Source organism: Rousettus aegyptiacus, unplaced genomic scaffold, assembly GCF_014176215.1.
Source record: "Rousettus aegyptiacus isolate mRouAeg1 unplaced genomic scaffold, mRouAeg1.p scaffold_m13_p_1, whole genome shotgun sequence".
Lineage (NCBI taxonomy): Eukaryota > Metazoa > Chordata > Mammalia > Chiroptera > Pteropodidae > Rousettus > Rousettus aegyptiacus.
This window is the reverse complement of record NW_023416284.1, coordinates 118,706,714-118,724,733: the sequence shown is the minus strand read 5'-3', so window position 1 is coordinate 118,724,733 and position 18,020 is coordinate 118,706,714. Positions and strand designations below refer to the sequence as shown.

The 18,020-nt window shown below is 34.4% G+C and overlaps 1 protein-coding gene across 35 annotated transcripts in view; it reads right to left on the bottom strand.

The window, feature by feature from the left end:
• The window catches only part of RIMS1 (regulating synaptic membrane exocytosis 1), a 414,008-nt gene that overhangs the window by 332,606 nt on the left and 63,382 nt on the right, over positions 1 to 18,020 (bottom strand). For 34 of the 35 annotated variants that reach the window (XM_036219329.1, XM_036219333.1, XM_036219350.1 and 31 more), the window contains exon 2: positions 8,862 to 8,942. The exons of the other annotated variant lie outside the window; for it this stretch is intronic. In XM_036219329.1, coding sequence (XP_036075222.1) covers positions 8,862 to 8,942 — 81 coding nt within the window. The remainder of the gene's footprint in view (positions 1 to 8,861; positions 8,943 to 18,020) is intronic. 35 annotated transcript variants of the gene reach the window in all.

Here is an 18,020-nt window from a genome sequence, read left to right as displayed (position 1 = left end):
AGGACACGTTTGACATTCACATCTTCCACCCATAATTTTAATGCCCTTTCCATTTTAACTAAGCACTTATCATGTACTGTGGCCATAACTTTTGCAGTTTGAGGAGTGACAGCAAAACTAGGAATAACTTCTTTTTCTTTCCTTGCAATTTCATGGATATAAGATTTGTTCTTACTGTAGATCTAAGCAATCTCAGCATAGATTTTTGTCCCCCCTCTTTATTGTCAAGAACTTCATCTTTTAACTTAAAGGAAGCACTTTACAGCTCCTCTTTAGTGTATCTAAATTGCCAGCATCACTACTCTTATACTTCGGGTCCACTTTTAAGTAAAAGAAGGGTTACTTTAACACAAACACTGTGACACTGTGGCAGACAATCTGACAGCTGAGATGGCTACTGAGTAACTAAAGGGCAGGCTGCATATGCATCTTGCATAGGTTGGAAAAAGGGATGCTTCACATCCAGGCCAGAGAGAGTAGAACAGCATGAGACTTCACCATGATATTCAGAATTGTGAATTGTTTATTTCTGGAAATTTTCATTTAATATTTTCAGAATATGGCTGACCACAGGTAAATGAAACTGAGGAGTGAACCAGGGTTATGGGGGACTGCTCTACAGATTAAATAAATATTTATTGAAGGGAGTAAACATAGCTTGACTCATTGCAAAGCAATCAGTGAACTAATACCCCTATCGCACATTCTTCCGCCACTGGAATAAGTTCACTTCCCCTCTCCTCAATGCCACCCTCTCATCCTAGGCTGATTTAACAGGTTTCCACTGAAGGAGTAGATCACACCTGCACTGAGATCAACATTCAAGAGAATTAGGACAAGACTGAGTATAAAATCTGCAGAACTTCAGGAGTTAAGAAGACTGTATGGAGCCAGATGGGTAGAGAGACAAGATCAAGAAAAACAGGTAAAAGTAGACTAAATTTCAGTATTCATACAGCCTCTCCCAGGCTTCTAAGAGGAATTATTGTATTTGTGAAGGAAGTATGTCTGAGGTGATGACAGTCTGCCAGTGGGTTGCCCAATTTTTTATGGAAATTTTGCCATCTACCAATACAAGGAGACATAGAGTTCTGGGCATTAGTACACACACCCTGAAGATCATGTCTGGTATGCAGAGTTTAAAGGCATAGCGGAATAATGACAAGGGTTTCTGTCCAACTTTTTACAACTTCAAAGAACATTTTTGTACAATCTTTTATCTAGTATAAGATATAATTGTGATATTAAATGTGTGATTTTAAATGAGAAACTATATTTTCAATTATAAAGATATAAGATATTTAGCATACTGCTATGGGAAAAGTAAATATATTAATATATATTTTGCTCAGTTATATTTCTGGTTCTTAAGCTTGACTACTTTAAAATTAGGTTAAAAATAAGCTACTACATTTACATGATTAAATTCATTCTTGCCCCATACATGTTGGTACTCGTAAGTCCTTGTGTTATATCATTAAATTTGTAAAGACTGTTCCTGAAAAAAGCCATGCCCTTGAGAACTGAAAAGGTATGCCTATTAAAAAAAAAAAAATTGGATGCAGCCTTCCTGTAGATTCAAGGCTGACTCATCTGAAACTGTAAAGAAGGGGAAAAGAAGAGTTTGTGTGACACATGTGCCCATGTCAAAAGCTTCCATACAGATAGTATTCAATGATCCAGTCCAGGACATGAATTACCATTGTACAGGAAGATCATTTCTAGAAAAGAGAAAGTAGGGAGGATATGACAGATTAGCAAAGTAAAATCCTGAGAGTAAATAATTTGAATTTGAATTTTTACCTAGGTCCTAAATTCACTTTTTTGTTAAATAAATGAAATTGATAATTAATTTTGATAGAATTATTATAGGACTTACAAACATCTAACAAAAAAGAGAAATAAGTAAACATGAACACCATATCAAAACTGGTTTCTCAATATTTCTAAATGTAATCAGAGAAATCCAAATCAAACCATCTCAGCAGTATTAAAGAACTTGCACAAGGTCTTTTAGATACTTTCTTTAACTATACTGAACCCACACTCTGAGGTTACATTGGTAATTTTTATATGATGAAATTTGTCATACATGTAAATACACATGCACACACACACACACTTTATTTATTTCCTAGGAATAAGAAATCAAATATGTTGATAATCTCAAATCATGAATAGTTTTAAGAGTTATATCAAACTCACTTTTGAACGTAAGCTTTTCCTGAAGACATGGGAGTTTCATATGACACACTTACCTAAACATACATAAACATTCATATAGAACTATTACAAATGTCCAAAGACAGAACTTAAGTAATCAAAAACCTTCCCAAAAAGGAATCTTGATGGCTCCACTGGTGAATTCTACCAAATATTTGGAGAAAAATTTACAAACTTATTTTACAAGCTCTTGTAGGGAATACTTCCAAATTCACCTATGAGGATAGTATTACCTATATACTAAAATCAGACAAAGACATCATAGGAAAACTACAGATCAATATCTCTTATAAATATATACACAAAAATCATTAAAAATACTAGCAAATCAAATAAAGCAACATAAAATGGATAACCAAGTGGGATTTATCCCAGGAATGTAAGATTGGTTTGACATATGAAAATCAATCAAAACAGTACACTATATTAATAAAATATAGGACAAAAAAAAACACATTATCATCTCAATAGATACAGAAAAGGCGTTTGAGAAAATTCAACACCCTTTCATGATAGGAATGTTCAACTACTAGAAATGGAAGGAAACTTCCTAAACCTGATAAAGAACATCTACTAAAACCTCACAACTGATATCATATTTAATGTGGAAAGACTGAAAGCTTTCCCTCTACGATCAGGTGCAAGACACATAGGTCTGCTTTTAACACATTGTGACAACTAGATATTCACATGAAAAAGAATGAAATGGGACCCCTACCTCACACTATATACAAAAAGTAACAACAGGATCAAACGCCTAAATGTGATAACTAAAACTATAAAACTCTTAGAAAAAAATCTAGGGGTAAATCTTTATGACCTTGAATTTGACAACAGTTCCTTAGGTATGACACCAAAACCACAAGTAACTGAATTTAAAATAGATCAATTGGACTTAATCAAAATTAAAAACTTTTGCTTCAAGGTACTGTCAAGAAAATGAAAATTCAACTCACTAAATGGGAAAAAATATTTGCAAATCATTTATCTGACAGGATATGGTATCCACTACATATAAAGAACTCTTACAATTCAACAATAAAAAGACAAATAACCCAATTAAAAGTGAACAAAAGATTTTGATCAATACTTCTCCAGAGAAGCAATAAAAATAGCCAATGAGCACATGAAAAGGTGCTCAACATCATTATTCATTAGGGAAATACAATCAAAACCACAATAACATATTCATATTCTTCACACCCACAAGGATGGCTGTAATAAACAAAGACTGACAATAACAAGTGTTGTCAAGGATGCAGAGAAACTGGAATCCTCTTACATTGCTGGTAGAAATGTAAAATGGATCAGATGCTTTGAATTACAACTCAACATTTCCCCAAAAATGTAAGCATACAATTACTGTATGACCCAGCAATTTCATGTCTAGGTTTATACTCAAGAGAACTGAGAACATATGTCCACTAAAAAATTTGTACACAAATGTTAAAAGCAATTTTATACCATAACAGCATAAAATCAGAAAGAACACAAATGCCAAATAACTGATGGATGGATAAACAAAAGAGTGATATATACGTACAATGGAATGTTATCTGGCAATAAAAGAAATGAGGTACCGATGCATGCTATAACATGGGTGAACTTTGCAAATATTATATTAAATTATAAAAACAAGATAACAATAGTCATATATTATATGAGTCCATTTATACTAAATGTTCAGAATAGGCAAAACCACAGAGACAGAAAGTATATTAGTAGTTGCTAGGACTTAGATTTTGAGGAGACTAAAGAAATGACTTCAACAGATATTAGGTTTCTTTTGCAGGTGATCAAAATGTACTGAAATCGCATAATGGCAATGGTGGCATAATATTTTGAAAACCACTAAATTGGACACTTTAAAAAATGTAAATTGTACGTATGTTATGTGAATTACGCCTTAATTTTTAAGAGTAGGCAATCACCAACAAAAAACAAAGCAAAACAAAAAAAAATTAAACTGAACTATGATTTATGTACTTCTCTGGATCCAATTTATTCATAATAATGTTCCCTTCCACAGGAATACAAAAATTATTTGTCTAAGCTTAGCTTATTTGGGGCTATATATTCTTTTCTGGATTTTTACTTTCACATTCCAAGTGTACCCGTTCAATTGTGACCGACCATCCCAGTTTTCCCAGGGAGGTTCCCAGGACATAGAAATTTCAATACTAAAATATAAGAAGTTCCAAGAAAACTGAGACAAGTTTGTATTTGCATGATCTGATAATTTACTTAATTCCTCTGCTCTTTGTTTATGTACTGGTGACACCCTCTATACTGCCTTTTACATTCTTTTCTTCTAACTCTATACCTTTTCCCTGTGCTATTTCATTAGTCTTAACGGTTTTTAATATATACTAATTACTCACAAATTTGTATATCTCATCTAAGCCTCTCCCGAGTGTGAGATATGAATAGCCAACTGTCTTCTGGATGTTTCAGTTGGCCACTAATACAAAAGTCAAATGCTAAATCTTAATTTGCTTTAGTGCCTAAATTAATTTTTTTTTATTTTATTGCATCCACTTAATCTCTTGAGCTAAAGTGAGTGAGTCTCTTCTCTTTGCTTTATTATCACAACTAATGAATCATTATATTCTAATTATACTATCTACAAAACTTTCTCAAATCTCCTTTACCTCCTTACTCTCATACTTATTCCCACTAATATCCATTACTTAGACTGATGACTAGGCAAGTGTTTCGAACTTTTAAAAGCCATGATCATTTTGAAAAACAAAACAAAACAAAAACCCACTGTATTTCAAAATACAGTATTAAAAATAAAATCATTTGTTGCTTATTTTCTCTAAATTTGACAAGTGTCCTATTCCTCAGATTCTGATGCAGCACTTCCTGTCTCCTTTCTTTCTCTCTTTCGCACGCTACACCAACCCTCACCCTCCATACACGCGTGAACTGCCACCCAACCCCCCCCCCCGCCACACACACACACAGTCAAAGGCTCTGGCAATGATCCATGCTTTAAATTACAACAGCATAAGGTGATATTCTGGGCTTCAGGATAACTGTTCTCTCCTTCTGGAACTCTGTACCCCAAACTTGCCTGCCTCCTGAATTATTCATCCTTCACATTTCATATTACTATTATAGGCTCTGTAAATCCTTCCCTGACCACACTGACCCTAAACAGAAAAAATCATTTTCTCTTTTTTAACATACTTTTAGTGTTGCACTTGATATGTAGCATCATAAGTTATCTGATTATGTAACTGCCATCTCCCCAACTTGAGAGGGAACTCTTAAGACAGGAATTCTATCTTATTTATCTGTGCATCTTATACATGAGGAATCGGTGGCATAAAACTCAATTTGTTGAACTCCACTAATATTTTTGATAGATTTATTACTTTGATTAAGTGATGAAAACTTAAAGAGCATGCTTTAAATATGACTATGACATTTTAATAACAACTGACAATCTTTGGATAGTTTATAAACACAATTATCAAAAATACAAATTATATTGATATGTGTATACACCAATCTAGATTTGCAAAATAGAATGTACCAAGTAACACAAGCAGTCTCCCTACTTCCTGTCTATCTACCTACCACTCTATCTCTTTCCCAACTCAGTCACGTGTTTTGAAAAAGGCGTGAACAATCACCATCCCCTTTTCCTGACTTCTCATTTGCTCTTCACAGCTACAGAGATAAAGTATTTCCACCCACTTATATATTAAAACTTCTATGACAAGAGCTACCATTAACTTCTGTATGACCAAATCCAAAGGAGATTTTTAATCTGTGAAATTATTTATTGATTTTCCGCTTCACTTGATACTCTTGGATATTCCCTTTGTATCCCTCTACTACCTTGGCTTCCTATTCTCCTATTTCTTTACCATTATTTCTAAGTTGATTTGGGGATCCTCTTCCTTTACCTATACTTTCTCTGGTATATTTTGCCTAATTATATACCCTTTGGTGATATCATCTACTTCCCCAGTTAACTGAGTACTTCAGATTCATATACTCAACTGTTTCTTCGATGTATACCCTTGGATAACACACAGGTAACATAAAATCATCAGATCAAAATCTGAACTCCTCACTGCCCTACTCTTGGCCTGGTTTGATTCATTAATTCCACTTCTCGTTCAAACCATTGATGTGCTAGTCCCCCATACTCCCCTCCCAAACCATATTCAATCGACAATTAAGCACTGTTCATCTGACTTCTTACTCAGCTCTTGAAATGTTTCCTTCCCACATCCTCTGCTACTCCTATAGGTCAAGACCTTATTATCTTTCTCTAGACTATTATAATAGTCTACTAATTGATTTGCTTGCCTCTAGTTTTCTCCACACCACATTCATACTCCATTTTCTCCACTTCTGCCAAAGTAAAGCAAAATATATTTTATACACACACACACACACACACACACACACACACACACACACACATACATGTAATGAAAATCTGACTAAGCTACTCTCCCAATTAAAATCAATTAGCACAACATTATAACTAAATGTAGTGTTTATTGAATTTACATTTTGACCCTGTTATCAGAAATCTAAATTCATCCTACAGTACTAATCTGGGATGTATTCTTATATTTTCTATTCTACTCCATTCAAAAATAAAAACAAACAAACAAACGAAAAACTAGTCTCTTGATTTTCAGATCCACACATTGGTTATGACTTAACACCGATCTACAGGCTACAGCCCAGCCTTAATCACCCCTACCCGCAATTTATTGTTTCCCTTTTCGTATCAACTTAGAAAGACACTTCTGTAGATATGGATAGCTCAATTTATACCCACCACTCTCTAGAGACAATCATTAGAAATAAAGAATGATCTGAATTTAAAATCTTTCAAGTCACCTCAATAGAGGTTCACCATTTCAGTTAGAAAAGTATATAGTGAACAATGGGACTGTCAGAAAGGAGGATTCACAGAGACAACTATACTGTCAGCCACTATGGTCAGAGGGGTCAACAGGAAAATTTCACCGGGTACATTGTAAGCTAACAGCAGATTCCCACAACTATAAGTACATAGAAAGTAAAAACAAAATAAGACCCAAAAACGTGACCTGAAATTTTTTGCGGAACGATGATATTTTGCTTCTTTATATCTGAAAATTCCAATTTAAAATGGTTTTCCGAATGAGTGGGATCAATTTAAATAAAACCTCAATATAGGGAACATACATTTTTTAAAATAAATGTGAATTCCTCAAAGAAATTTCCCAGAAGTTACTTGAAACCTAATGTTTTCTAACATCTTCTAATATCTAGAACATAAGATATAAAGTGGAGATTGTAAATTTTCTCTGAATTATCAAGAAAAGTTCCAACACAGGAAAACAGTTTCACAATAAAGATATTCATTGAAAAAAATACAGTAACATCATTAAGAGTACATCCAGCTGTGTACTTTTTTCAATGTCATTGTAAATCATTTTTACTATGGTTAAATCAAAATTATTTTTATTCCTTGAAAAGTACTGATAAAATGTAGAATGATGGTCAGTGATTTTCAAGTATATTTATTGAAATAAAATCTACAACCCATCTATTTGACTTTGTGAACTTTATTTACCAAAATGTTATATCTTAAAACATAAATAATTTTAAATTATTTGTAACTGTATATAATACACAAAATATAAGCACTTAAATATTTTATTTAATTTCAGTCTTTACCAATGCTAATAAAAACTGTCAGAGCAAAAGTATTACAAAAATTTACTTTTCTTCTTATAGACTTTTTATGATGTTATCACTTTATTTTGGTTTTCCTTCCAAGAATCCTCAGCTAAAGAAATCTATTAAAATATCACTCTTAGAACACACTTCTTCAAAGGCTTTTGCTAAAAACTTTGGAAGAAGCCACTTTCCCATTAGTAACTACTTGGCTATAATGGTTATGCTAAGAACATTGCCGCTGCTGAGACATTTTAAAGGAATGTTTAATTTTTTCTTACCAGAAGCATAATTCTTAGAAGATTGAATACATCTTGCGACTCTGCAGCATTTTAAAGTTCTTTACATTTTATCTCATTAAAATCCGCATTCACAACTCAAAGTTTACTTATTTGGTTTCTTCTATACTTCCTGTTTTCCCCTTTGGTTGCTCATTTAACTCTTCACTGGTTTACACTTGGAGTTGCAGTAAAAATAAAACTAAATGGGCAATCTGCTCTTTCAAATTGTCCATTATGTTTGAATTAACAGTGCAAAGGTGAGTAATAGACTACCTATGCATTTCCCTTACTCTCATACTCCTCCTCTCTCTGTAGCTTGCCTCCTACTTTCCTGAATTCCTAGGCTCCAGCCTACATACATTCCAAATCCAAAAGGTACAAAATTTCTGCCACCCTAGAGCCCCCCAAAATGTGTCCCTTTCCTCTAATTAGTTTTATGCTTACAACAGGGCATTAGAAACATCATTTAACAAACATAACAAAGATATTTAATGTTTACCGATAATTGTATCTAATTCAATAGTAGTCTTTTTATTACACATATACCAGAGTAGCCAGATTATCTACTCCCACATGCAATGTGAATTAATAAATCTATAACCAGTGATTTGTGTAAGAGACGACATTTTCAGTCAATAAAACCAATGCCATACTCACGGTGAAGGTTGGTGGGGCTGGTTTTCAGCATTTCTTGGTGTTTTGCAGGCAGCAGGCTTCGCCATGTCCCTGACAACACACCTGGGGCGCATGATAGACAGCACAACGCACTATTAATTATAAAAAGGGTAGAACAAATCTGGAAATTAAATACGGTACTGAAAATACAGTCTAAGGGAAAATCTTTGCAAGCCCCATTAAAGTTAACCTGGAGGCCCTGTAAAAGCCCTTAAAGTTGGTAATCTTTGACTCAGGCTTCCAAGAGCTCAATTATACCAAATAAAAATCTGTGCTAGTCTCCATATTTGATTTTCCTTTTAGCACCAATAAAATGATTGTCAGCAGCTCTCCCCATAGAAGAAATGTTCCTGAAAGCTTTGGCCTCACCATATGAAGACATCTGAAAGCTATAAAAATAGGAACAGCTGTTGTGTTGAAATGCTAAACGATGAGTAGGGTTTTTCTGTGGCTTTGGCTATTTTACTAAAAGATACAGAGTCCTGTTTCATGCCATTCATCCCAACACAGGTCTTTCTCTATATGTAAAAGCAGATCCGAGAGGTCTTAAGAAAGCCTCATGTTCAAAATCCCCTTCGTGTGTAAAATAAACAGAAGATACCTCCACAATGTAAAAAACAAAAAACAAAAACAAACAAACAAACAAACAAAAAACCAGCAAAAGTTCTTTGTGTCTTAAAGTCCTCTATCACAGAATAAATAAATGCAGAGGGTGGACATCAAAGGGCAGCAGGAGGATACACGCTCACCCTCACGTCAGAGGGCTTACAGAGCACTGGAGAGATTCACTGGCAGAAATAAGAAAACGCTCCCATCTGAAACTGTACTTAGATGGCTCAGATAGTCCTTCACCTCAAATGCTTTAAAACAAACATTGTTTTAAATAGGGAAGCCTTGGTTGGAAAGCTGAGACCCCCATATCTTAGATTTTGCTAAATGGAAACACCCCTGAGAACCCAAGATTCTCAAACATGAACCTGGTTCTGAACAATTTTCACAGAAGCTTCTTGTAGGTTCGACTACACTACTTGTATTTAAGACCAGTCATCTTATTCCAGAAGTGGATTACTGGTGAGGCCGTGGCAGATAAACTTTTCCCAGAGCTCACAGCTGCATGGCAAAATTCTCCACTTCTGAAAGAAATGAAACAGGGAAACATGGACACAACGCACAGAAACGTGCACACACACACACTGCTCATTCCAAACAAGGCCAAATAAGACTCAGAAATAAATGTGCAATGTGACGAGAAAAGAAAACTGCCATTTTGAAGTCTCAACATACAACCCCCTGGGATACAAGTAAAAAAAAAAAAAAATGACATTTGTCAAGAGCTAATGCTAAACTCTTAATAGATTGGCCAAGACATCTGAGTCTAAACCTTCTACAGGAATCACAAGGCCTCTGTTTTGTTCTAGTTTCATGAGAAGAGAAAGCCACTCAGGCATCAGGGTAAAGGCAGTTGTTAGGAAGAATATCCTAGGATTTCTGAACTCCAAAATTTTAATCTAACTTACACAGAGTACAGTGCCCAGGAAGTTAAATTTCACAGCACTGGAAAATCTTTAGCAATTCTCACTCAACTAAAAATAGCACATACAGCATGTTTAATCTACATGTACTGGTTTGTGAAAATACCGGATATATCACCAACTTTGGAAAAATTTTTGAAAAATTACATCTGTGAGAAACATATGCAACCACCTATCTTAGTTCATTTCTTTTTTTCCCTAAAGTTTCAGGTATTTATAACAAAGCTTTGAAATAAAAGAAATCAGCCACTTAATTAGAGTTTTTCTTAAATATGCTTTTAAGTGAGTCATTTCTAATAAATGTGGAATATCAGCCAGCACTAGGGTAGGTTTATAAGCAATATATTTTTTTTTTCTGAGTGAAAGACCATGTCTATATAATAAAACTATCATCTAATCTTAAGTACTCAGTGGTTTTGGTTTAAAATTTTAAAGCCGACATATTGCTCCTGTCTGCACATATTATAGAATCTTTCAAATGAAAATTTTATTTAAATTTCTGAACTTCAAAGTTCTACTAGATCATGAAAATAAACACATCAATATTCAAACACAATATATTTAGAATTTAAATATATGTAATTTAAAATATACTTAATACACTTTAATTATTTTTTAAAAAACAGGAAAACAACATTTTTTTTTATACTAACATATATCCTGACCACAAAACTAAAGTGATATAGCTAGCTACTGAGTTTTTAGGGGGAGAACTGTTTTTTACAGATTGCTAATTATTCATCCAATTTGAGGGAGCTCTAAATTTTGGTAATATATATTCCTATATTTTCTAATTTGACTTTTTAGCTGAAATTTCTTCTTAATATAAGAAAGAAAAGTTAAAAATTCCCTACACTCAGATAGATATGTAGATACATAAAGAAACATTAGATTTTGTTTTGTTAGCCTGCGTGAATTAACTTTTCTCTAAACCTATAATTGAATTGTTGTGTCTAGCATAGCACAATTTGGAGAGATAAATTGTAATAGTTTTGACAGTTCTAATTTTTTAGCCCTACCGCTTTTCATTATCTCCCATGCATTAAAGTTATATAAAAAGATAGTCCTTTTATACTCTAAGAAATACAACAATATTTCAGTATGTTGCAGCTATTAAGGGCTTTTCTCTACATATGATTTATTCTTTTGGCCAGACATAAGGAAGCTTCAAATGATGCCACAATGCTGACTTCCTAGATTTACTATGGATTAAAAGAATAAAAATTCAAGGGATTTAACCTCTTATTCCTTGCAGTCTTTAATTACTCAGGGATCTATCAGACATGGATTCTTAACAGTCTTCAAACTGCCCGTGAGCATTCCCTGGTCACTCAAGCATCACTGAAGATTTATGCAAATGAGATATTCTGCTACCACCTTAAGGGAATGCTCCTGTCTCCGCCCTCAGCACTACCAGGTTTTATGAATGACTGCGATCAATGCAATGAATGGCTGCCAACTGCCCACTCAGCCACTTCTACTCTTCCATGCACTTACACGCAGGAGAAACTAACATTGCCACAAGCCTGCCAATAAGGCTATGGTAAGGCTTCCATCTCTCCAGAGAGGAACTAAGTAGGCTTCCAGAAACTTACAGTATGTAAATTAAAAATCCTAAATGCCTCCAAAAACTACAACTTATAAAATTACATTCTCTCTTTTGAGTTTCCATTTTGGTGCCTGAAATAATTAGCACCACTCCCCGCTTCAACTCCCCCACCTGCAAAAAAAAGAAAATAGAAAAGAAAAAAAGGAAAAAGAAATAAAACTATTTTATGAAACTTTATCTCAATTTGAACTTAAATATAATTATTCCATCTTACATGACTAGTGTCAGAAAACTAATTATTGTGCACCAAGCTGCCAAATAGATTATGACACGTTTATAGTTTTGTTCTCAGTCTTTTGGTTTTTGACTTTTACTAAGGTTTCTCCTACCACCAATGGAGACAACAATTTCATCTAAATGGCACTAGGGGAAAAAAGTATATTTTTGCTTATCCCCCAAGCGTTATTGTTCTAGTCTATGTTTGTCATAAGAGACATTAGGGCAGATAAATACTATAAGTTTAAAGAATGAAACATTTTTCAAATATACAATTTTTTGATTTGCTGATCACTGATTAAAAATACATAGAAACAAGGAAAAAATAGACAGGAAGAGACCGCGAAGGCTCTATAGCTAGCCCTTTTCTTGTACACCCCATACTTAGTGCTTCAAGCCCCTCTTCCATATGTCATTAGTAGAAAGTACCTAAAATATATGCAAAATTTCTACCTCTAGCTCAATCAATACTCTCTTAACTCAGACATCTAACTGCCCCCTCATTTAGATTTATAATAGATTTCTCAAAATCGATATTTCCAAAATGGGATTCTTCCTCTTTTTCCCCTAAATCTGATCTTCCAGCAGCCATTTCCATCTTGGCTGAACTGCAAATACATTTCTATAGCTGTTCAGGCTAAAAACTTTAGACTTCTCTTTTCTCTCACACCTTGCATCCAATCCACCAGATTGGTTTCACTTTCAAACTATATGCCAACTCTGACCATTTCTCACTTCCTCCACTATTGCCAGGCTGTCCTGAGCCAATCTCACCTTCTACTTGGATTCCCTCAACAGACTTTTAACTGGTTGCCAGACATTTGTGTTTGTCTTCCTCCTAGAGACTATTCTTAACACAACAGCCAGAGTGATTCTTTTGAAAGATAAATCAGACAACGACTCCTCAGCTCAAAATCTTGCAACAGCTCCCTAGTTTACTCACCTAAAATACCAGGATCTTTAGAATATAATTTGGCCTCCCATAACTCTCAGAGTTTATCTCCTATGGTTACCTCCCTACACCTTGCTCACTCTGCTCCAGACACACTGGACTCCTGGCTGATCTTCCTCAATCACACTAGGCACAATCTTCCCTTGAGACCTTTGCACTAACGTTTTTTTTCTGTCTGGAATGCTCTTCCCTGATATTGGTATGACTAACACCCTTATATCTTTCAAGTATTTGCTCAAGGATCAGTTGTTGCTGGTTTCTACTCTGATTATTTTACTTAACTATTGTACTCTGCTTCCCGCCCCCCGCCCCAGCACAACCACATACTTCCAATATCCTTCACCTTGCTCTACTACTTACTAAAACGTACCACCTTCCACTGCTGAAACATGAGCTGCTCAAGAAGAGGGATTTCTGGTTTATTGACATAGCGAAGAGTCTAAAACAGTGCCTGACATGTCACTCACTAAATATTCATTAAAGGAATCTATAAGATAAAAAGGATAAAAAGCTATAGATTTCAAGCTCGAATAACTAATTTCACATGCTAAAATTAGTGATTTAGAATAGATTCTAGGTAATACCTTTTTGTAAGATTACAGCATATTTTTATAAAATATTTACAAACTATAAATTAATTTCCAGCCAAGTTTAATGATTTAAATAACTCTAGTAAATTTGTTTTTATGTGGTTTGACTAAGATTCATTATGTTTCTGAGCAAGAAAAAAAGTATTTGTCAGCATATGACTTATTTAGTGAAAAACACTCTTAATGTCAAGTAATTGCTTTGAACAAGTGAGACATTATTTAACATCAACTTTATCGATATTTGATCAATTAAAGCTTTAAAATAATTGTATATGCAGCAATATTTTAATAGTGAAGAGGAAAAAATTCCCCTTTTTTCTTATTTCTCTAAACAGGAAAGGAAAATAAACTTCTGTTTAATTAACACTCATTATACCAAAATGTACACAGCATATCTCATTTAATCTTCTCTCTATCCTACAAAGAGATAATGATCATCCCACTTGACAAATGAAGAAACAAAATCTAAGAGATTACATTATTTTTCCAATGATAAATGACAAACACTGATATTTAAGAAGCCACAATTTGTATCAAGGTTCTATCTGGCATCAAAGTAACATCCTTTTCATCATTACAAAGAACTTCTTGATATTAATACTTGAAACATGAATGGAAACTAATAAAAATCAATCATAAAGTTACAAAGTCCGGTATCCTCAGATATGTTTCAATACCATTGATGAAACTATTCAAATAATCTCACATAACTGAGTGCTCTTTAAATATTATTCTAGTATCATAAGATGACATTCTCCAAGTGTAACAGCAGAACAGTGGTGATAGAAGGGTGTGAAGTTAGTTAAATTAGGAATGTAGGGTGACCTTAAGACCAATAGGAATACTATAGAATGTGAAATGAGAAACGGCATCTGGTATAGAGAAAGTGTTTATTTAAGGGAGAGAATCATGAAAGCTAAAAAGATTTGTTAAATTCCTTCGCAAGACAAATACAATTGTTAAAAATCTCTTTAAATATATTTTTCAAAAGAGATCTGCAAAACCGATTCCATTTCCATTTATAAATACTAAAAGAGGAAAACCTGAAAATACTTTAAAAATGTTTTTAAAAAATTGCATATTCATGTCAATTTCACAGTGAACAAATGAATGTGGCTGTTATACAAAAGATGAAGATGGAACAATGAAAATTCTACACCTGAAGAGGAAAATGGACACTGGTAATTTGAAAAGCCAGATGTACTAATCACGAATCATCAGAGCCTGACATACTTCTGATGTGCATCTGGGGAATCCTCAGAAGCTACATAAGAGTAATTATTTTAAAAAGACTTTGAGAACAGGAGAAGTAGGTTCTTAATTATAAGAAAAGAGAAACCAGCTGGCCATTTTTCACAATGAATGATGAGGGCTGCCGAACCTCCCCTAAAGAGGCCAGGAAGTTATTCACAAAACCAGACAAAAAAGTATAGGATTCTAACATAGAGGTGATAACATGATAAAGCTTCATTACAGAGATTAATGGGTGATTTTTAATCTTGAAAAGACAAATTTTTCAAAGACTGATAAGAAAGAAAATAATAGGTAAAAAGTCAAATCCCTGGTCTTCTGGATTATTCAAACCTGCCCTGTTTATCATCCCTTATGTCTCCAGAATTTTAATGAGCTTGGTTCTTCAAGCTCCTAATATTATTTCCAACATTTCAGCAATATGATCAATTAATCTCTTTTTATCCAAGCTACTATTTTCTGTTAACAAAATTAGTTTTTTTTTCTTCCATTCACCAATTCTTGAAATATTTTTACATACCTATGCTACTATCCCCTGCACTTTGCCCCTTTTACACTTCTACTTACTGACCTACATGCATTCTCCAAAAGCCACCTGCTGCCTGCAAAACACAACACAACTTTAGAAAAAAATCAAGAGAATCAGAAATCTTCTGCCACTAAACCTGCAAGAGAGAACTTCCTTTCATTCCATAGGAGGAAGAGGGGGATCTATCTAGTAAAAAGTAATTTCCAGAGCTAGGAAGCAATCAATTTAGTTAATGTAGCAGAGACATCAAGTAAGACAAGGCCTGAAATCGTGTTTTGCATTCTACAAGAGTAAAAAGAAATAGGGCTCAAGTGGAATTGCAGTGGGCTGGTGGGGAAAAGGGTGATGTAAAAAATAGCAGAGTACGTAGACGATTGCTGCAAATGCAGACAAAAGATAAATTGAGAAAAGAGGGGCGATGAAGGGAAAACGGTCTTTGTTTATACATATGGGTACAATTCTAGGTGAGGGAATTAGCAATGGGAAAAGAATAGGAGAAAGAAGAGCGGAGGAGAAGAGAGGGGAGGAGAAGGCTAGGGAGGGTAAGAAAGGATATAGAGGCTAAGAAAGGATAAGTTGCCAAGGAGATGGAGACGGATGGCATGAAGTAAACTGGTAGGGGCTTAGTTCCCAAAATGTCACCTTTCCTATGACCAGAACTGCCATCTCCGTTTCCTCTCCAAAATATTCTTCAGGGTAATGCTTCATGAGGTTCATTTTGGAAAAGTTTTACAGAATGAAAATCATCTCTCTAGCTCTCCTCCTATTTCTAACTCCTCTCCTAGAGGCAGAAATTTTTGCTCAAAATTTCTTCCCCACTCCTACCTACGCCAGGGTAGGGAGGAATGTTTGAGGGAGCTCTCTCCTCCCAACCATCACCAACTAACAGTTATATTTTCACTAATGAAAAGAATTATCATGTCTTAAAAGCAAATATAAGTTGGCAGTTTTTTATTTTGTTTGTTGAGTGCCAGAATAGAGGGACCTCTTTTCACTTTTTGAGTGTCCAACTTGCCTGCAGTAAACACCCTGAGCAGGCCTGGGTCGGGCAGGTTCTGACATGTTTCTAACTCCATCTACTTTTCTTTTTCACTGCCCAGGTCTATTCAAGCTAGTTGAATAAATGCACCTGAAGCCTGTTCAGAAGACTTAGATTTAGAGTGAGTTACAAACAACAACAGCAACTCACCTGAGAATAATAACACACAGCAATTAAGGAGAACACCGAAAAACTAAACAATATCTAATTTTATCTAGCAAGGGAGAATTGAGTGTGGATCAGTGTATTCAGCTTGTTTTGTTCTTTTGACATCCATGATGGTGCTTCTGTGTCGAACGCATAACCATGAGCTCCAGTTTACACAAAGAGAAGTCCTACCCATTTCTTTTCCACTAATGAAACACACTCATTTGGGTATAGGTGAAAAAGGTGAAGAGGAATATAGTCAATAATATTGTGATAAGTTTGCAGGGTGACAGACGCTTACTAGACTCATTGTGATGGTCACGTTTTAAGGTGTATTAGCAAATCACTATATTGTGCAACTGAAACTAATATAAAATTGTACACTAACTGTACTTAAATTTAAAAAGAAAGAAAACATATTGGTCTAAATATGAGTGAGAATGACACTATCATTGGGATAATCTTGAAACTAACATGTTTATCTTAAAGAGGAAATTGTTTATAGTTTTAGGACTTAACTCTCATTAATAAATAGTTCCTAATACCCCTCACACTTAACATATGTGCCTTACGACGCAATGAGGATCACTGTTCTTAATTGCTGGCTCTGTCCCAAGCTTAGCCAAGTGTGGGCTCTCCATCTTAAACAACAACTGACTTGAACAAGTGAGATGAAAGAGATTGTTTAGTCAACAATAGCACCAAGTTAAACAGGAATTTTAACACTCTTAATGAGAATCATATAACTAAAAATTGTCTAAATTAAAAAAAGCTATTCAGCAAAACAAGATGAATTTCAAAAAATGTAAACATATTTAGATATGAAAACTACACAATAATAAAACAGAAAAATTACAGTGAATAATATTAGCAAAAATTTCTGAGTGCCTACTGCGGGCCAGGAGCTGTGCTAAAGAATACTACATGCCTTTAGCCATGCCATCTGGTCATATGTCATATATTACACTTGGTGCTACCTAAGATACAAATTTATTTGTGAAATACCACACTATTCTCTTAGAAGCACAATTTATCATTTCAGAAATCATGTGATATCTGTGAAATGCTGTTTTGAACAAATTATTTCATTGTCATTCAAATTTTAGCACGAAGCACACAATTGTAATTTAATATTTCAAGTTTTAAGCATCCCAAATCCCCTTGCCACATTTCAATGTTGTAGAAGAATAACAGATAGTTGTCAGATAATGGTTATCTACAGTCTAAATATCCAGGGTAAAGAATGCAATTTGCTAGTAGAGATGGATGAATGGTA